This window comes from Clytia hemisphaerica, unplaced genomic scaffold (genome assembly GCF_902728285.1).
Source record: "Clytia hemisphaerica strain Z4C2 unplaced genomic scaffold, Clytia hemisphaerica genome assembly, whole genome shotgun sequence".
Classification (NCBI taxonomy): domain Eukaryota; kingdom Metazoa; phylum Cnidaria; class Hydrozoa; order Leptothecata; family Clytiidae; genus Clytia; species Clytia hemisphaerica.
In genome coordinates this window covers 462,593-478,915 of record NW_027103282.1, presented here as the reverse complement: position 1 = coordinate 478,915, position 16,323 = coordinate 462,593, and the positions used below count along the sequence as shown (strand labels likewise).

At 34.6% G+C, this 16,323-nt stretch overlaps 1 protein-coding gene across 1 annotated transcript; it reads right to left on the bottom strand.

Moving 5' to 3' along the window:
* Positions 1-1,256: 1,256 nt before the first annotated feature.
* On the bottom strand, positions 1,257-14,558 carry LOC136804409 (probable phosphoserine aminotransferase). Its single transcript, XM_067061124.1, has 9 exons — positions 14,404-14,558; positions 12,364-12,424; positions 11,941-12,010; positions 11,641-11,726; positions 10,968-11,020; positions 10,280-10,412; positions 4,256-4,520; positions 3,643-3,909; positions 1,257-1,773 (listed from the first exon to the last, which is right to left on the bottom strand). The coding sequence occupies exons 1-9, from the start codon at positions 14,458-14,460 to the stop codon at positions 1,668-1,670; spliced, it is 1,098 nt and encodes a 365-aa protein (XP_066917225.1). The 5' UTR covers positions 14,461-14,558; the 3' UTR covers positions 1,257-1,667.
* Positions 14,559-16,323: the final 1,765 nt, after the last annotated feature.

Below are 16,323 nucleotides of genomic sequence, written 5' to 3'. Positions count from 1 at the left end.
TTTTGCACGTGGCTTTATAATCACTGTAGGTGAAACAGGCAGTCGTAATCACTACATAGAAATGGCAACTATTGCCTTAACGGGAAATATTTCCCGAGCGGGAAGGTGAAAATAACCCAAAAAGGAAACTGTTTCCATATTGAAAATTTCATCACTTTTCTGTTTCCCGTTTTGGTCAAGAACTTTTCATTGTTCCCGAACGGGAGCTTGAATTTTTGTAAACAAAGCTGATTTTTGTTTCCCGATCGAGAAGAAGTTTCCAAATCGGGAAGTTTTTAATTGGGAATGGGGAAAGTAGAATTAAGAAGTGATTACCCGGTGGATTTCTGGTCAACTGGTCAACTTCCTGATTCAGAAACTCTATCCATTTCGGAAAGTTTTTCACCTTCCCGTTAAAGCAATAGTTGCCATTTCTATGGAGTGGTTCCGACTGACAGGGGTGAACTTTACTCTTCAATTCGATAAATAAATGATCATAAGTGAGACTCTACGGTGGAGAAAGAAGAAAAACTCGATAATCCAAATTTATCTGGTCGCCGGTCGTGGTCGCTGGTCGCGGTCGCCATTTCTGGTCGATGTTTAGAAACTCCCCAAAAAATAGGTGTTCATCCCATACTGAGATAAAAAAGATCTAGATTTTGCGGTTTTTAGAATAATCAAATATTTAGTTAACATTATCGTTCCTTAAATTTAGTACAAATTGCTCTTGAGTACAGCCTTTCCTACAAATTCAGTGTATTTCATCTACCAGACATAAATTGTAAACTAACTTTTAGCTATTTTCAAAAGTCTTTCGTAAATGACTCTCATACACAGGAAATTTTAAGGCTGATTTGTTGCTTTACCTAGCCTCTAGTCAGGTCGAGTTGCATGTCGGATGAAAAAAGTGCAACGAGTAGGTAACAGACCCCAAAATTACCTCAGTAAAATGAAAACTAAACTATAAAAGTAAACTATATAAGAAGATAAGGCTCGATAGATAAAATATCAAGGACAAAATTAAGAACTATTTAGGGACTCTAAAACACCTAATTTCTTGGGAAATTGCTCTAAAATACTTACAAAATGGTGAAAATAAGAAGAAACATTAAAAGAACACATTAGGCTTAAAACTCAAAAAGCACACTAAGGGGTTCATATAAGAATGATTTTGAAATTTGTGGCTTGTCTACCCGTTTAATTGTAAAGAAAATTCAAATAAATATTTGATGATTGCTTTTTCTCGAAATTTTCAGGCTTCAGTTTACTATTAATCGTTGATTTTTAAAATATTTTATTGAAAAGTTTTAAAAAGAAATGTCAAAAACTAAAACTACCTAACAAATATCGGTATAAATTGCAACAAAAAAGGCAATGTTAGCATAAAGCACTATAAATAGTCAAGGATTTGAATTACAAGATAGATATTGTAAATTTGTCATAAAATTGCCTAAAATGTGTGCTGACATTTTGTTAAAATAATCTAAATATTATAAATAGTATTAAAATGTACCTTCCCGCACTCGCATTACAATCTTCCAAATTCTCGCAGTTTGACTGTCCTTTGTTTCTTTTCAAATCCTCCATTTCGTCTTGTATAAAAAAATAAAATCTTGGATGCAGAAACGAGTTACCATTTTCAGAAAAAGTGCAACAATGTCTTCTGACAGTCAAGGATATACCAAAGTTTAGTTCTGGTTTTGCATTTGGAAATCCTTCATAAATTTACACAGTTTTTGAACTTGTTCCAGAGTGACAGGATTGTAAAGAGAAGCACGACATCCCCCAACAGATCTAAAAAGAACAAGTAATGATAAGATTAAAAACATATTAGAATAAAGACCGTTGTTAATCAATACCCTAGTACTATGTACCAGAGTATATCTGACGTATAAAGTAGCGCGGTATTCTAACTAAGTAGTTTCCGTAGATATCGGATCAGGAGGGCTATGGTTTGTTTTTGGTAGGCTGACGAAGGAAAAATTAACTTTGGCGACTTCTCTAGACTCTAGCCCGGTGAATTCTCAGCAAGTGCAGTGTATTGATTAGCGTAAATATGTACTTGAGGCGGCGAACCGAAATTTTCGAACAGTGAATTGGAATTTTTTTCGTGCCTTGGACCGGCGAAATTTGCCGGCCTAAAGAAGACCCCTGCAGAAAAGCAAGATCCGGGATAGCTGTAGCTTTGAAGTCTTCTTGGCTAGGTCTCGTGTCCCTAAAAAGGACGTCACAAATGAGAGCCTTACACCTTTATTATTTATGTAAGAGGACTTTCGAAAGAAAATATGTTCAACTGAATAATAATCAGTTAATCCAGGCTAAATACTTTCAATTAAATTCGACGTTCTAGGTTAGATATTTCATCATTTATCCTGATGTGGAGACAAAGGACCCATCGAGAGATGTTTCAACATTGTCACATAAAAATGAAAAAGGGCAAAAGGAAGAACTTAACACGGAATTAATTCATTTAGCAATTGAACAAAGATATTTGAAAATTATCTAATTTAAAAATCAAAACTTTTTCTGGGCAAGAACTTATTTTCGTATTTTCTGGGAATTAGCGCAATTAATAACTAATATCACGAGGTTTCATGGTGCATAAAGTATAAAAATTCTATTTCATTGGAGCATCACTGGCATAAACCAAAATAGATTTATACACTGAAAGTTTTAGCTTGCAAGATGACGAAGCTCATTTTAATAACACAGTGATTACTGAAAAAACTTAAAGTATAATAATCTTTGCCTCGGGATGAGATAACTTGCAGTAAAATTACATAATATAGAAAAGGGCAATGTGTAAAAATGTTGCATCAGAAAATAGAACTTAAAATATGGGACGATAGAAATCTCATTGTAGCAATAGAGGAGAGTTCCTAATGAATCTAATGTATCAAAGGTTTATAATACCATACATTTCTAAAGTTCAAAGTCCAACGCCATACCTCCAGTAAAAAAACTTTTTGTCCGTTAAATATAAATGGTTGATGAAAATATCATCACAAAACGAGATCATTTCAAATGGCTTTGACATGCTAATTAGTGTAATCCCCTCAAGTTAATTATAAAAAGATTCACAGCTATTACGGGCAGTTCAGACAAAACAGCCATTTTAAATTAAGTGATCAGTAGTTTGTAATGAAAATCCTCACTAGATCAGACTGTCTTATAACCGGAGTCATGCCTGGGGGTACTAGGGTTGGTGGATGAGTGGTATGTGCGAATGGGACCTCCAAAAGCCGACCCTTAGAGAGACTGATTGTTGCTGAAAAGGTGACCCTTAGATTTTTCTTCGATTTTTGAAAAATACCCTACCCTTACAGAGATATTTTTCTAATTTATTCACTCAAAATCCAAAAAATTTCCTAGAAATCGTGAATTTTCCAACCCTTAGAGAGACTTTGAAAGGTGAAAAAACCGACCCTTACCGTCCACACATACCCAGCACCCATTTTTGCTTAAGTACCCCCCCCCCCCGGAGTCATGACCATCCTTTCTCAAAATGAACAAAATATTAGGGAAATCTATTTTTTTATGTAGTGGCTATAAACTTTAAAACTTTATATCAAAATTTCCCTTATCAGTGTTGGTTAAGTTTTATACAACAGCGGTTTGAAAGAAAAAGTACAAAAATATCAAACAAAACGAATCAAACCTTACCGGTGGCCACTTAGACCGAACAAACCATTTTCTTTTGCTTTCTCGACGAATTTCTTCTCGACATCGATATCTCCTTGCGGTCCTCCGACACGGAAAACGATATTGACTCGCGATCGAGAACCTTCGTTGATAATCGGTTTATAAAAACCGAGAGAATCATCGATTGTATCGTATAAAAGCTTGGATTTTTTGGTATTCAAATCGTGGAAATAATCGACCCCACCGTTCTTCAGAATCCACTTGAAGACAAGACCAGTCATGTAAATACTGAAATGATAGAAAAAATGAATGTCTAAAGTCTGTCTTAATATAATTTGCAGAGGAGATAAAGAAAAGCTGTAACTTTCGATAGAATCTGAATTAGATATCGGTTTAAGGCTCGTTTAAAAGATAATCCTGAGTGGTATAAAATATTGAACTGAATGAAAGAAATGAATGTCCAATCATAATGTTCATAAATTATTAGGAACACCAAGAAACTTAAATAAAAATAAAGTTCCTTGGGAACACAATAAGGCATGATAAACAAGCTAAACTAAAGTCCAGCCCTTAATTTATTTTTATGTAAACCCTTTTCATCAATGGAAATTTGAAACATATTAAAGTCACTGACCAATAACAAGGTGGTGTGTTCAGCCTCGAATCCGCATCAGCTTGTTTCTTAAAGTTCCAAACCGTTGGACAAATCTTTTGTTCCTTTCCCAACATATCTTCACGTGCGATAACCATTGTCAAACCAGCCGGTCCCAGGTTTTTTTGCGCCCCTGCGATGACGGCTGCAAATTTTGTGATATCGATTTTTCTTGTCATAATATTTGAGGACATGTCAACAATCAATGGAACACCATTTGTTTCAGGGATATTTTCGAATTCCACTCCTAAAATTTGGAAAGATTTGATGTAATATAACGTAAGTTTTTGAATCAAAATTATTAAATTTATCTTAACTGATACGGCTTTTCATAAATTATTGCGTAATATTTGAAAACGAGGCTAGCGATGTTCCACGGAATCATAACAAACGAAAATGGCGGACAACAAGCAAGGAAGCAGTGAGATATCTAATGAAAAACCAAAAAGAAAACACAAACAATCACTTGGAAGACAATGTGCAGCTTATGGATGTAATAATAGAACATTTAAAGAAGAAGGGGGAGAAAGAGTCACATCAAATATATCGTTTTTTACGTTCCCTGACAATGCAAACAGAGTCAAATACTGGTGCTCTCGTATCAAACGTGCAAATGGAAAAGACAACTTCAAAGTAACCAAAACAACGGTACTGTGTGAAAAACATTTCAGACCAGAAGATATCTATCGTCCTCCAGGAGGTACAAAGAAGAGACTTTCAAATAAAGAGACTGTTATCCCTTATTTTACTGAGGATGAAGCTTTAGATGCGAGCTCATCAACAAACACGACAAATTCAAAAAAGCGAAAGCCACCAACTTCAAGAGCATCCCCACAAAAAAAGTGTAGAGAAACCCAAGAACCTTTTCCTGCTTTTCCTGAACCACAACAGGATCCAGTCCCAGAACCAGAAATGGAAGAATCAATCGATTGGAAGGCAAAATACCATGAACTTTTAGAGGAACACAATTTATTGAAACAACAGTTAAAATCGAGTCAGTCTTTGAAACGTCGGTTTATTGACCACGTTATGGGAAGTGACAAAATGTGTAAACACTATACCGCCTTTCCAACGGTGGAGATTCTTAAATCAGTGTTTTTCTCACTTAACTCTGGCCACATGGGAGAGAGCATTATTCTGTACAATAACCAAGCTGTCAAAGGCTTATCAGCAGCTGGTAGACCACGTACTTTATCTGCTTTTGAAAGTTTTCTTTTAACCGTTGTTCGCCTTAGAAGGAACTTTGATGTTGAACATTTGAGCTTCTTGTTTGACATCTCAGAGGGATCAGTCAGCAATACTGTGATTACGTGGATAAATTTTATGTATTCGCAATTCAGTTCAATCTGTATCTGGCCAACGAGGGCCCAAGTTGATGCCACAATGCCAAAATCTTGTAAAGAAAAATTCCCTAAAACAAGGGTTATTATTGATGGTGTTGAATTTAAAGTGGCAGTACCCTCTTCACTGATTAACCACAAAATGATGTGGTCTGACTATAAAAGTCACACAACAGTTAAAGTGCTCGTAGGGATTGCTCCAGGAGGAGGATTCACGTTTATTTCATCTGCATTTCCTGGGAGTATTTCAGATAAGAACATTGTGATAAAAAGTGGACTACTGTACCCAGAACTATGGGAAAAAGGGGATGCAATAATGGCTGACCGGGGGTTTACTATTGATGACTACTTAAAGCCCATTGGAGTTGATTTAATTATACCTTCTTTTTTGAAGGGACGTGAACAGTTGGACGCAGAAGAAGTGGTTCGAACTCAACAAATTGCTAGCGAGAGAATTCATGTTGAGCGAATGATTCAAAGGTTAAAATGTTTTCACATCTTTGATCGGGTTATCCCTGTGAACATGTTGGGATCTTTGAATCAAATGATATCTGTTTGTGGTTTTTTGTGTAATTTTCAAGAACCTATTTTGAAAAGTTTATAAAGATTTTTACAAATTTTTCCTATATCTTAGATATGGATTACTTTTTTAGAAAAGAAAGAGATATTTTAAGCTACTATGTTAAAAAGCAAATCTACTGTGAAAACTTATAACACTAGAAGGCTGCTTTCATCACCTCAAAATAATGCTGCAAAATGTAAATAAAGAATGATTTTGCAAATTTCCTATCCTTTTTAAACTTGTAAATCACATGAATTATTTCATTATTTCACTCTTTGAGAGACATATTTCTTGGTATGAGAGGGTCTGTCATTTTTTAACTAGGTTTATATATATATATTATTTATATTTTAATTTTGACATTTTTTCCACTGTATAACTAGTTATTTTTCATGTATCATTTTTCTTATTATTGTATATATTAGTGCTCATTATACCAGTCAACTGAGGTCCTGGAAATATATTGTTACTTATAATTTGTATTCAAGTTGTCTCTCTTTACTTGCTGGGTCTAAATTAATGATTTAAAAATAAGCTACCATTTTCAATCGAATTTTTGCCAAAATTTCACTTTCAAATTGGTTTTTCCAAAAAGGCTTCTTCCAGGAAAAAAAAGTTCATCGTTTTATAAATTTGGTTTGACCCTATGGATCTAATAAACCTCAAACATTTTAACATAATAACACAGAATTCGAAAGACTTTCTTCACTTTTAAAGGTTTTTTCATTAGAATGGGAGCATACCGTAGTCTCTTGGAGGAACTGGAGAGTAAGAATCTTGATTCAATGTCAACTTTCTTAAAATACTAAAATAGTCCTGAAGTAAATACATTCCCTAGTGGAATTAAAAATACAAAGTTTTGCAAAAGTTACAAAAAAAAAATACTAGATTACTCCTTATATAGTAAACCTTACGCTATTTTCTTACTTTTAAAAGTCAGAATATAAAAAGAGAACCTTTTCCAGAAGAAGAGAGAGATCCCAACACTTTTGTTTAAAACACAGGATAAAGCTCAAAGTTTTATCATGTATACATAAAAGGAAAATGATTTTAGGACTGTTTGATTTTACTTTCAAGCCCAAAAGACAAAAAAACCTGTAAAAAAATAAATAAAAATAATAAATAATATCTATGAATCTACAATTTGAGGCAACATATATGTAAAATAAAAATCTAAAATTTTTTTTTGTAATACTTCCCAGTACAGGGGATCAAATTTCACCCTGTCAATAATCAGTCCTTGAGATGTATATAAAACAAAGTCACACCAAGTCTGACAAGTAAGTGCCAATTGCATCTGTACTTGGTTATATAGTAAGAATGTTCCTTACTAATTCGGAAAATACCGTCTTTATCTTTTATCACCATGGGGTTTGGCGAAATTACACATATTGCTTTTGGGTCAATATCTTTGTACTGGTCAGAACATTTTACTTCCAAAATCCCCATTTCACCATCACAAGTGACTTTACCATCAGGTGTTGCACCTAGAATGTAATTGGTCTCATCCAACACTAAGCCAGAAGCCTCGACGTTGATTTTGAAACCAGAAAGTTTCATATAAGTTTCATAATGTCTTATGGCTATCGGTTCATAAAATTTCCCGTAGTCCATCTTAAGTTTTACAATTTTGTTCACTTCCTTTGGATGGACAAAATTTTTAGCCAGAGTTGTCAAACCTCTGGGGGTTTTCGGTGCATTTCTCCCTGTAAGGCGATTGCACAACGACGCTGTAAAACGATTTTTTCGATATTCGAACCATTTGGGATTACTGGCTTGCTCTCTGGTATCCTCTTCGATTGATTCACTCTCTCTCGCACTGATCTTTAAATTTTCCAAAAGAGTTATTTTCTTTATTTCAATAATATGTATGTCCTCTTCATAACTTGCCATTTTGTTATTTATTTCTTTAAAAGGAAATGTTGGGTAGTAAAAATTTGGCTCACAGTCAACAGGTTCACGTTCAATGCTACAATACACCTTAAAATTAGGTGGCATCAACGGGCACTGGTAACTCAACATTGATCCTGATGGTGCATCACCAAAGGTCGTTTTGCGGTAGGGTAATATTCCGGGCTGGCATTAATCAGTTTTGGACCAGGAATGTCGATTATTCCACCTAATAGGTTAGAGAGGACTGCAAGATTTGGTGGACATGCAGCAGGGTGTTTTCGAGATTCGTACAGAGATGAAGTTATCCCTTTTGATTCTTTGGATGGTCCTGGCTCCTCCTTGTCATCCTTATTGACAGATCTCTTACGCTTTAAGCATGGCGGTGATTTAAATGTCAGTTCACTAAGTGGCATGCGATTAATATTTTCCTCATGTTTCCTCATTTGGACCTGGTTCCAAGCACAGCGTTGCGAAGTGCAAGCTTTCTCCTCAGGGATTATGGTGCGGCGATCAATAACCCATTTCAAAATTGTTTTCATTAATGCATAGCTATGTGAACATGTCCCAGCTTTTCCAGCAACACAGGCACAACTAGCAAATTTTATCTCCCCATCTGTTTTTGACAGAGCGACAACAGCCCAGCGACAGTCTTTTTTCAAGCTAGCGCCAATTATAGTTTTTACACAAAATAAATCCTCGTCTGACTTGGAAAATGTAGAGGGTAAGTCAATAAACCTCTCCTCTGAAAATTGTGTTCCTCTAATGAAATGTTTTTTGATTGCTGTCGATTTTTGACAAAATAGTTTGGTGATTTTTTCATTATACGCCTTGATATTGTCAACCGTAAAATTTGGCATACCATCAAGAGATTTGGACCATCCATCCATATTTGTTTCAGCTGCGTTTAGCTTTTGATCAGCAAGTATAGACGGTGTAGATGGTAAAGTTTTAACCTTCCAAATGGGGCTCAATATCACTCCCATCGAATCTGCTTTCTTTCTGATCCATTTTTTGTCCGTTGTTGGATCTATAATTATGCCATGCGTATTGTTTTCAAAATAATCCAAAACTCTGACTTGGGCACTTTTTAATGTTTCGATGTTGTGGAGTTTGTCACCACGATAGAGCAGCCACCTTTTTAAATGTTCAACCTTGTATTTTTGATAATACTGACATGTCAACGTGAACGTGTGGATCGTCAATATCTACTTCAGTCAACTTGATAGACTCAGCATCTGTAGAGAAAAGAGAGAAAAGTAGTGTTAGGGTTATGTACATCAGTCAAACAAACCTTACCCTGAGAAAAGAATCAGATCATAAAACATCAGAATCAGAGATCATTCAGACCAGAGTCCAGAAGAGGGGCTTTGCACTCAGCTAAAGGAGCACTTGCAGACAGAAGAAGAAGGTAAGCTGACTGAAGTAGTGAAGCTCATGCATAGTCTAGATTCAGTTATATTTAAATTGACTCACCAACGATTTTGAGTTCTTCAAAATCTTCAGTTTCCAGCTCATAATCCTCTGGCTGCTGGTTCTCTATGTCCAATGTGCTATGAGCCATTGTTGAGTTTTGGTTTATGTTGTTATAAAAATAACAGTTGTATATGTTGTTATAAAAATAACAGTTGTATAGTTGTTGTAAAAATAACAGTTGTGAGCAATGATTTGATGATAACAGTTTGAATTTCAGACAAGATACTTCGAGTCAGTCAGCCAGTTTTCCTTGTGTTTATGTACTGAAACCGCCATTTTTAAAAATCGGAACATCGCTAGCCTCGCTTTCAAGTATTACGCAATAATTTATGAAAAGCCGTATGAGACGCAACATATTATCGACGGGAAAATTTACTACCAGACAAGCAGTGGTAAACTATGAGATTGTAAATATAATGTTCAGTAAATTTTTATACTCTACAGAAAAAAATGCTTTCCTCCATCTACATTGTGTATGGCAGGAAAAGTTTAGCAAAACAGATCTGCAATAATTTCACAGAATGAGAAATCGTTGCAAGGAGGCAAGTTTTTATACGAGATTTCCCAAAATCGATCGACAGAATTTGTGTATGTAATGAGCCCTTCAGGATAATAGTGTCCATTATTGTCTAGATCAAACAATTTGACTTGATATTTCCAAAGTATCACTTATGGCCTATCATGAGCAAATTAGTACTGTACAGTACATTGTTAAACAAAACAACAATGAATATTTACCTCCAACAGTTTCATTGAAACAATAATAAACGTAATCAGCATCTGGCGAAAGTTTCCACTGGTCAGTCGATGGAACTCCTAAATATTTTTCTGGTTTTGGAACGACGTAGTTGACCTGACCGTATTTCTCAGCCTAGAGATAAAAAACAAAACAGTCAGATTAAATATTCGATACATTTAATATAAAAAGTGACAGTCTGCACAGCTTCGAGATACAGCAATAATATTTCAGGACTGTTGAAAATCTTTATAGGAGATGAAAAGAATAGTTGCGACTAAAACCTATAATGTCTCTCAATATTATTTCTTTCTGAAAACTCGCAATTCGTTCAACATCACTGGAAATGAATGAAGGATCATCAAAGAAAGGTCCGAGACATTACAAGAATTAGTCCCAAGTAACAGATTTATCAATCACCATCTTCTTTCTGGACATCTTTCTCAGATAAATTTTAAAACCCTCTATGTTATTTCTTCAAAACTCTTACGCGTGCTATCAATTGATTGACGGATTATATTTCTATTCTCAGAGCTTAAATGAGTTGAAACAAGTTTTATTGTTAGCTTAGGACATTAGAAACTCGCCTTTTATAGAAGAACTACAGATTTTGATTACTGAATCTGCAGTATTCTTGGCATGAAATGTTCAAAACAAACAATGTATATAAAGGTATTATTATTTACTCACTTCTTTGGCAGCTTTTTCTGACCATGTTCCAGTGCATATGTAGTCAGCTTTGCCTAATAAAAAAAAAAAGTAAGTATATTCATCTGGTGGCTGTCGGCGGAGCCGGGAGTGAGGGAGTCTATCCCCTTTTCTATTTGCGCTAGACCTGGGAGATCGAATGCTGAGGTGGAGCGCCACACCTACTCTCAGCTCCCAGTAACTTACCGCCTAGATTAGATTACCCAATCTAAGCTACTCATCCGCTGAGTTGGCGGTGACCGGGGATCGAACCCACAACCCGTAGATTGTAAGGTGAATGCTCTACCGACTGAGCTACCCGGTCACAATCTAATAAATAAATATAATAAATCATGAGAAATAATTGTGAAAAATATTTTTCAAACTGTAATACCATTATACAGTGTTAACGACCTCTTCAAAAAAATTGTTTCAGAAAAAGACATAGATGATGCAAGTTTAAATAAAATACAGATTTAAAATACAGAAGTGACCCAATATATACATAGTGTACCATAAAAGAATCTATTTTTCAAAATTATTCGGTTTGGGAACTTTTAAGTATATAGCTCTATAACATGAAACCATTTGGAAACAATTTATACAAGATTAAACTTTGTGAAGTTAATTTTAAAATTTCAAGCAAAGGTGGTAAAATTTATAAAAAACTACCAACCTTTAAGGAAGTTCATTGCAACAGCAGCAAACATTCCAGTGCAACCTCCTTGTAAGAACAACACTTTGTATTCTTTTGGCATGTTCCTAAAAAAGGATAAGAAATATTACAATTATAAAAGAAAACTATGATATTAAGATTTAAAATGCCACAATATATTATATTGATCCCTTGAATTTAAAAAAAAATGCAATATTCAATTTTTATTTGATAAGGAAAATAGCTCTTCGCCCAACCAAACAAACTAAATTATAGTGAATGGAATTTCCATAAAACAGAAAAAAAAGTCACCCGACTTACATCAATTTTCTCATATCAGCTTCTGCTTCTGTACAAATTTCAGCAAACTCTTTAGAACGATGACTCATCTCTGTAAAACAAGAAATATTCAATACAACATTACCATAGAGCCAATTCTAAGCAAACGTGTTTCAGGTGGCTACATTTTCGGCAGTGTACCCAGCCACAAAGTCAGCTGTAAAATCAAAAATGAAAAATCAATGGACGTTCAAAAATATCATGTTTGAGTTTCTAAAATGAAACATTCGTGAGACAAACATTCAAAAACCGAATTTTGAACATTATGATTTTCACAAAAGCTTGTCTTTCTGAATCAGCCTCCTAAACTATTTTCTTCTACAGGGTTTTATTGATCATAAATAATGATTGTAAATTTTCCAAAAAGATATATGTAAAAATTTGAAATTTTAAACTTTAACATACCCATTACACCAAAGCCCTGTTTTCTATAATTCAGCATTTCTGAAGCAGCTTGTTGAAGTACCTGAAAAATAAAAACAAAAAATATTAAAAGGAATGCATTGCATTGGATTGAAAGTGCTTAAATGTATTCTAGAGCCTAAATAAGTATAACATACACTTTTTTCATAAAAACCAGTAAAGTTTTCTGAGGCTCAGCTATTCTTATTTTTTTTTCACTTTGTTCTTATTCAGTTCTTATCCATAGGGTGAAAAAAGTTCTTTTCATTTATAGCAGTCAAACAACTGTTATTGTAAAACTTTAGGTAATTTTCTTGAATTTCAGTTTATGTTCATGAATTGTGTTCATGTCAGCGATTGAGGGATAAAATTTTTGTAGAAGAGGAAAGTTTTGCAACTTTTTTCAGAAAGAACTTTAACTTTTGTGTTTTAACTTTTGCTAAAAAATTTTGAAAATTCAATTTGCAACACAAATGCGTCCACGTGCTAATTTTGAAATATTTTTGAAATTTAGAACGCCTAGATACTTGAAAGAGCAGATGCATAATTATCTATGAGGCTGATCTTTAAAATGTTTTAATAATGTTCATTGATTTTTCAAAACTACTGAAATTGAGTTATTGAAAAAGTAAACACCCTCCCCTCTGTTTCCAAGTTAATACGGTGTTAACATAACAGGGTCCGCGCCTTGATTCAAAGTGGGCTAAGGTTATAGTGACCTTTTAAAAGGGAACTTTTTTTGGTGAGAACTAATTTTGACAAACAGTCGATTTAAATTTGTTTTCTAATTTTGGTGAGAACTAATTTTGGTGAACCAGGAATTTTCTTAATTTTGGCGAGAACTTATTTTGGCGAATCAACGATTTTTTTTAAATTTTGGCGGGAACTTAAAGGGATAATCAGATGGTCTGAGATATTTCGCCTGCAGATAGTTTCTAGGATTTTAGGAAAAACCTCTAAATTTTTCGGTGTACTTATTTTCCTAACTCAAGTTATGCCACTTTGAAATTTTGAACCTTTGCTTGAAAACAATAGAAAAAAGTGTGAAAAGTCCCTGAAAAGTCCCATTTTTCGAGATTTCAAAGTGGCATAACTTGAGTTAGGAAAATAAGTACACCGAAAAATTTAGAGGTTTTTCCTAAAATCCTAGAAGCTATCTGCAGGCAAAATATCTCAGACCATCTGATTATCCCTTTAATTTGGCGAATTACCTAAAAAATTAATTTTGGTGGGAACTAAATTTGGTGAATTTTGAGTTCGCTCACCAATTTCACCAAAATTAATTCTCACCAAAATAAGTTCCCTCAAGGTAAATCATAGAATTAGAAACATCTATTTTTTGCAAAAAAGTGAGGGATCATGGCCCCTTGCCCCAGTCTAAGGTGGTACGGAACCTGCATTAATCTGGTTTTGCCAAAGCCCCTTATCATCTTTTACTTTTGGCTACTTTTGATATGGTCCATGACTGATATCTCCATTCACGTACAGGCGTTGAAAAAAATCTAATTCAAATGTTCATGGCAGAAAAAATGCTCATTCACATGTCACGTCAGCCCCTGGGGGAGCCCATCAACAAACCACAAATCTCCTCTAGCAATATATTTCAAAAAACAAATTAAGTTAATTATACTGTATCATGCATATTGTAATAATTATGCATGGTTTTATCATTGTTTTTCTGCTGGACTACATAATTATTCAACAGGGTGGCCTCTTTGAAAAAAGGTCTATTGTGTTTGGTTATCAAATTTCAATTGGTTGATTTGGTTTGACTATAGCGCAATCGTTAATTCGGTTCAATAGGAGATTGTCTGTCTGGGCATTAGCAAAGCAATGAATTGTGTAAATTGCAGTGATTCCTTAGACTTTCGTCATAATTTCTACACACTTCAAATTCAAATTTTTGTGTAAACATACTTTTCCTTGTAGCTCTAAATATTTGCCTGTAAAACTGGGGTGTGGACAGGAAAAAGAGAAAAGTGTTTTCAATTTAGGAAAAATAAATGAAATTTATGACTTTCAAAAACAAAAACAACAACATACCTCTACTGGGAGTGAGCTTGGTCCAGCTAAAAAGTTTGCTACACGTTCGGTTGTCATCTTCAATATATGATCTTTCTGGAAATAAACAATCCTCAATGAGGGCTGGGGTGTAATTTGCTGAAAAGAGGTACGACACAGTCTGTCTCAACGTCAAGTCAAATTGAGAATGAGAGAAAAAAAATCATCTGCTCCACCACATTCGAACAAAAATCTCCCGGGAATTTTGTTAAATTATCACGTGAACAAAACATGAAAAGGTCGTGGAACGATATGAAAATAAACTTATGTCACGTGATATGAGAGTAATCAGTGTCGTGGTGAAAAAAACGCGGGAAACAATTTACAGAGCAGAGTACAAACAGAGAAAAGAAAATAATGGGATGATGATTTTACAGGATTTTTGTTTTAAACTACTTGGGTATCATTTGCTTATTCATCAATTTTAAATTACATACAAGCTTTTTCACATATTGAATTGACACGGACGTGGAGCAATATTGGTTAATAAAAGAATGAAGAAAAAAAGCAATTTTTTCTCGAATTTTGTATTTATTCAGGGCGAAATCGAACAATTTATAACAATAGAAGACACCGGTCTCATATAAAACATGCGTCAGATATGAAACGGGAACACTTTATATATAATTCTAGGCTGAACTCATCCCCTTTAACCTTTAGCCGCCGAGAGACGTACCACGTACGTCATATATACAGGCCGAGAGACGTACCACGTACGTTTTGATACTGGGGTCCTTTCAAAGTTTAATAAAATAAAGACCAGTTTGAATTTTTCTATTCTGTAAAATTTAGCAGACAGGATAGGGGTGAAGGTTCATTTTTTAAAAATTTTACGGGTCCTGCTTTTATACATCTCGAGATATCGGAACTCAATGTCGGTGTATTTTTCAAATGTCAACAAAACATCGTTTTAGTGGTGGACAGAGGGTGTTTGATGGATTTTTGGACTGAAAAGTCATGTTTATGTCTGGTTTTTTCTTGGTTTCAGCATATAAATATCATTATATGAGATAGAGAACCTTTATTGGCAGTTTCTATGTGGTTTGAAGGGGTTTTAGGGGGTATTTCCTGACATACATGCCTATCTCTAGCTCCAACAACTCAGGGCTGTTTTGCCTCAGTTTTTCCACTATTCTGGTGTTTTATTGCTTGAATTTACATGATAGAGAGTCAGTTATGATTATTGTAGTAATTTTACAGGCTTAGGGTAAGTGCAGGGCCAATTTTAGAGCAACGGGACCACTTAATTTACCTGTTGTGGCCGGAGTGTCGATTTTGGTGGAAAAGTGTGCTTCACCGAAACTTAGATTCTGAGATGAAATGAGCTTCTTCTTCAGCCCTGAAATTTCACACAATGGTGGCTTATAACATAAACTAAAACAAAATAATTTTTCTGGGACCAATCTTTACCTTGTACCCACTTTTTTCATTCAATTTGTCAAAAAAAAGAAAAAAAGTGAAAAAATCGTAAACATGGAATTTTTACTGTTTTGATTTGAGGCTGTGTAGTCAGGTTTAAAAGGGTGATGAGGCGTCTTTTTGGTATTATCTGAAAAAATAGATCCTTAGCTTTTCAAAATGGGTTTACTTTTTACTTAAGCTTTAGCGGTTCAGATTTTATGACATTTTCCGCGAAACCTCCATTTTCATGAAAAAAACAGCGGCAGCAGCGCGCGCTGTTTTTAAAAACAGCGGTGTCTAAAGGTTAATAGTTTTTGATGCATCAAAATCAATTCTGGGGATGCGCGCAGCCTAAATATAGATAAAATATTCTGAAAATGGTGAAAATAGGAACATTTTAGGCTTGAAACTCAAAAAGCTAAAAACATTCGTTATACAGCGCACAACAAGATATTGATCTTTTTCTTGTCCTTTTTCTATTTCTAATTTCATTTTCCGCTT

Excerpts from the sequence above, each read along its gene's own strand:
- LOC136804409 (XM_067061124.1), bottom strand. The coding sequence starts at position 14,460 with ATGACAACCGAACGTGTAGCAAACTTTTTAGCTGGACCAAGCTCACTC. Across the intron at positions 12,011-12,363 it reads ACAGGGCTTTGGTGTAATGG|AGATGAGTCATCGTTCTAAA; the intron begins GTATGTTAAAGT and ends CTTGTTTTACAG. Across the intron at positions 4,521-10,279 it reads TTTCAATGAAACTGTTGGAG|GAGTGGAATTCGAAAATATC; the intron begins GTAAATATTCAT and ends TCCAAATTTTAG.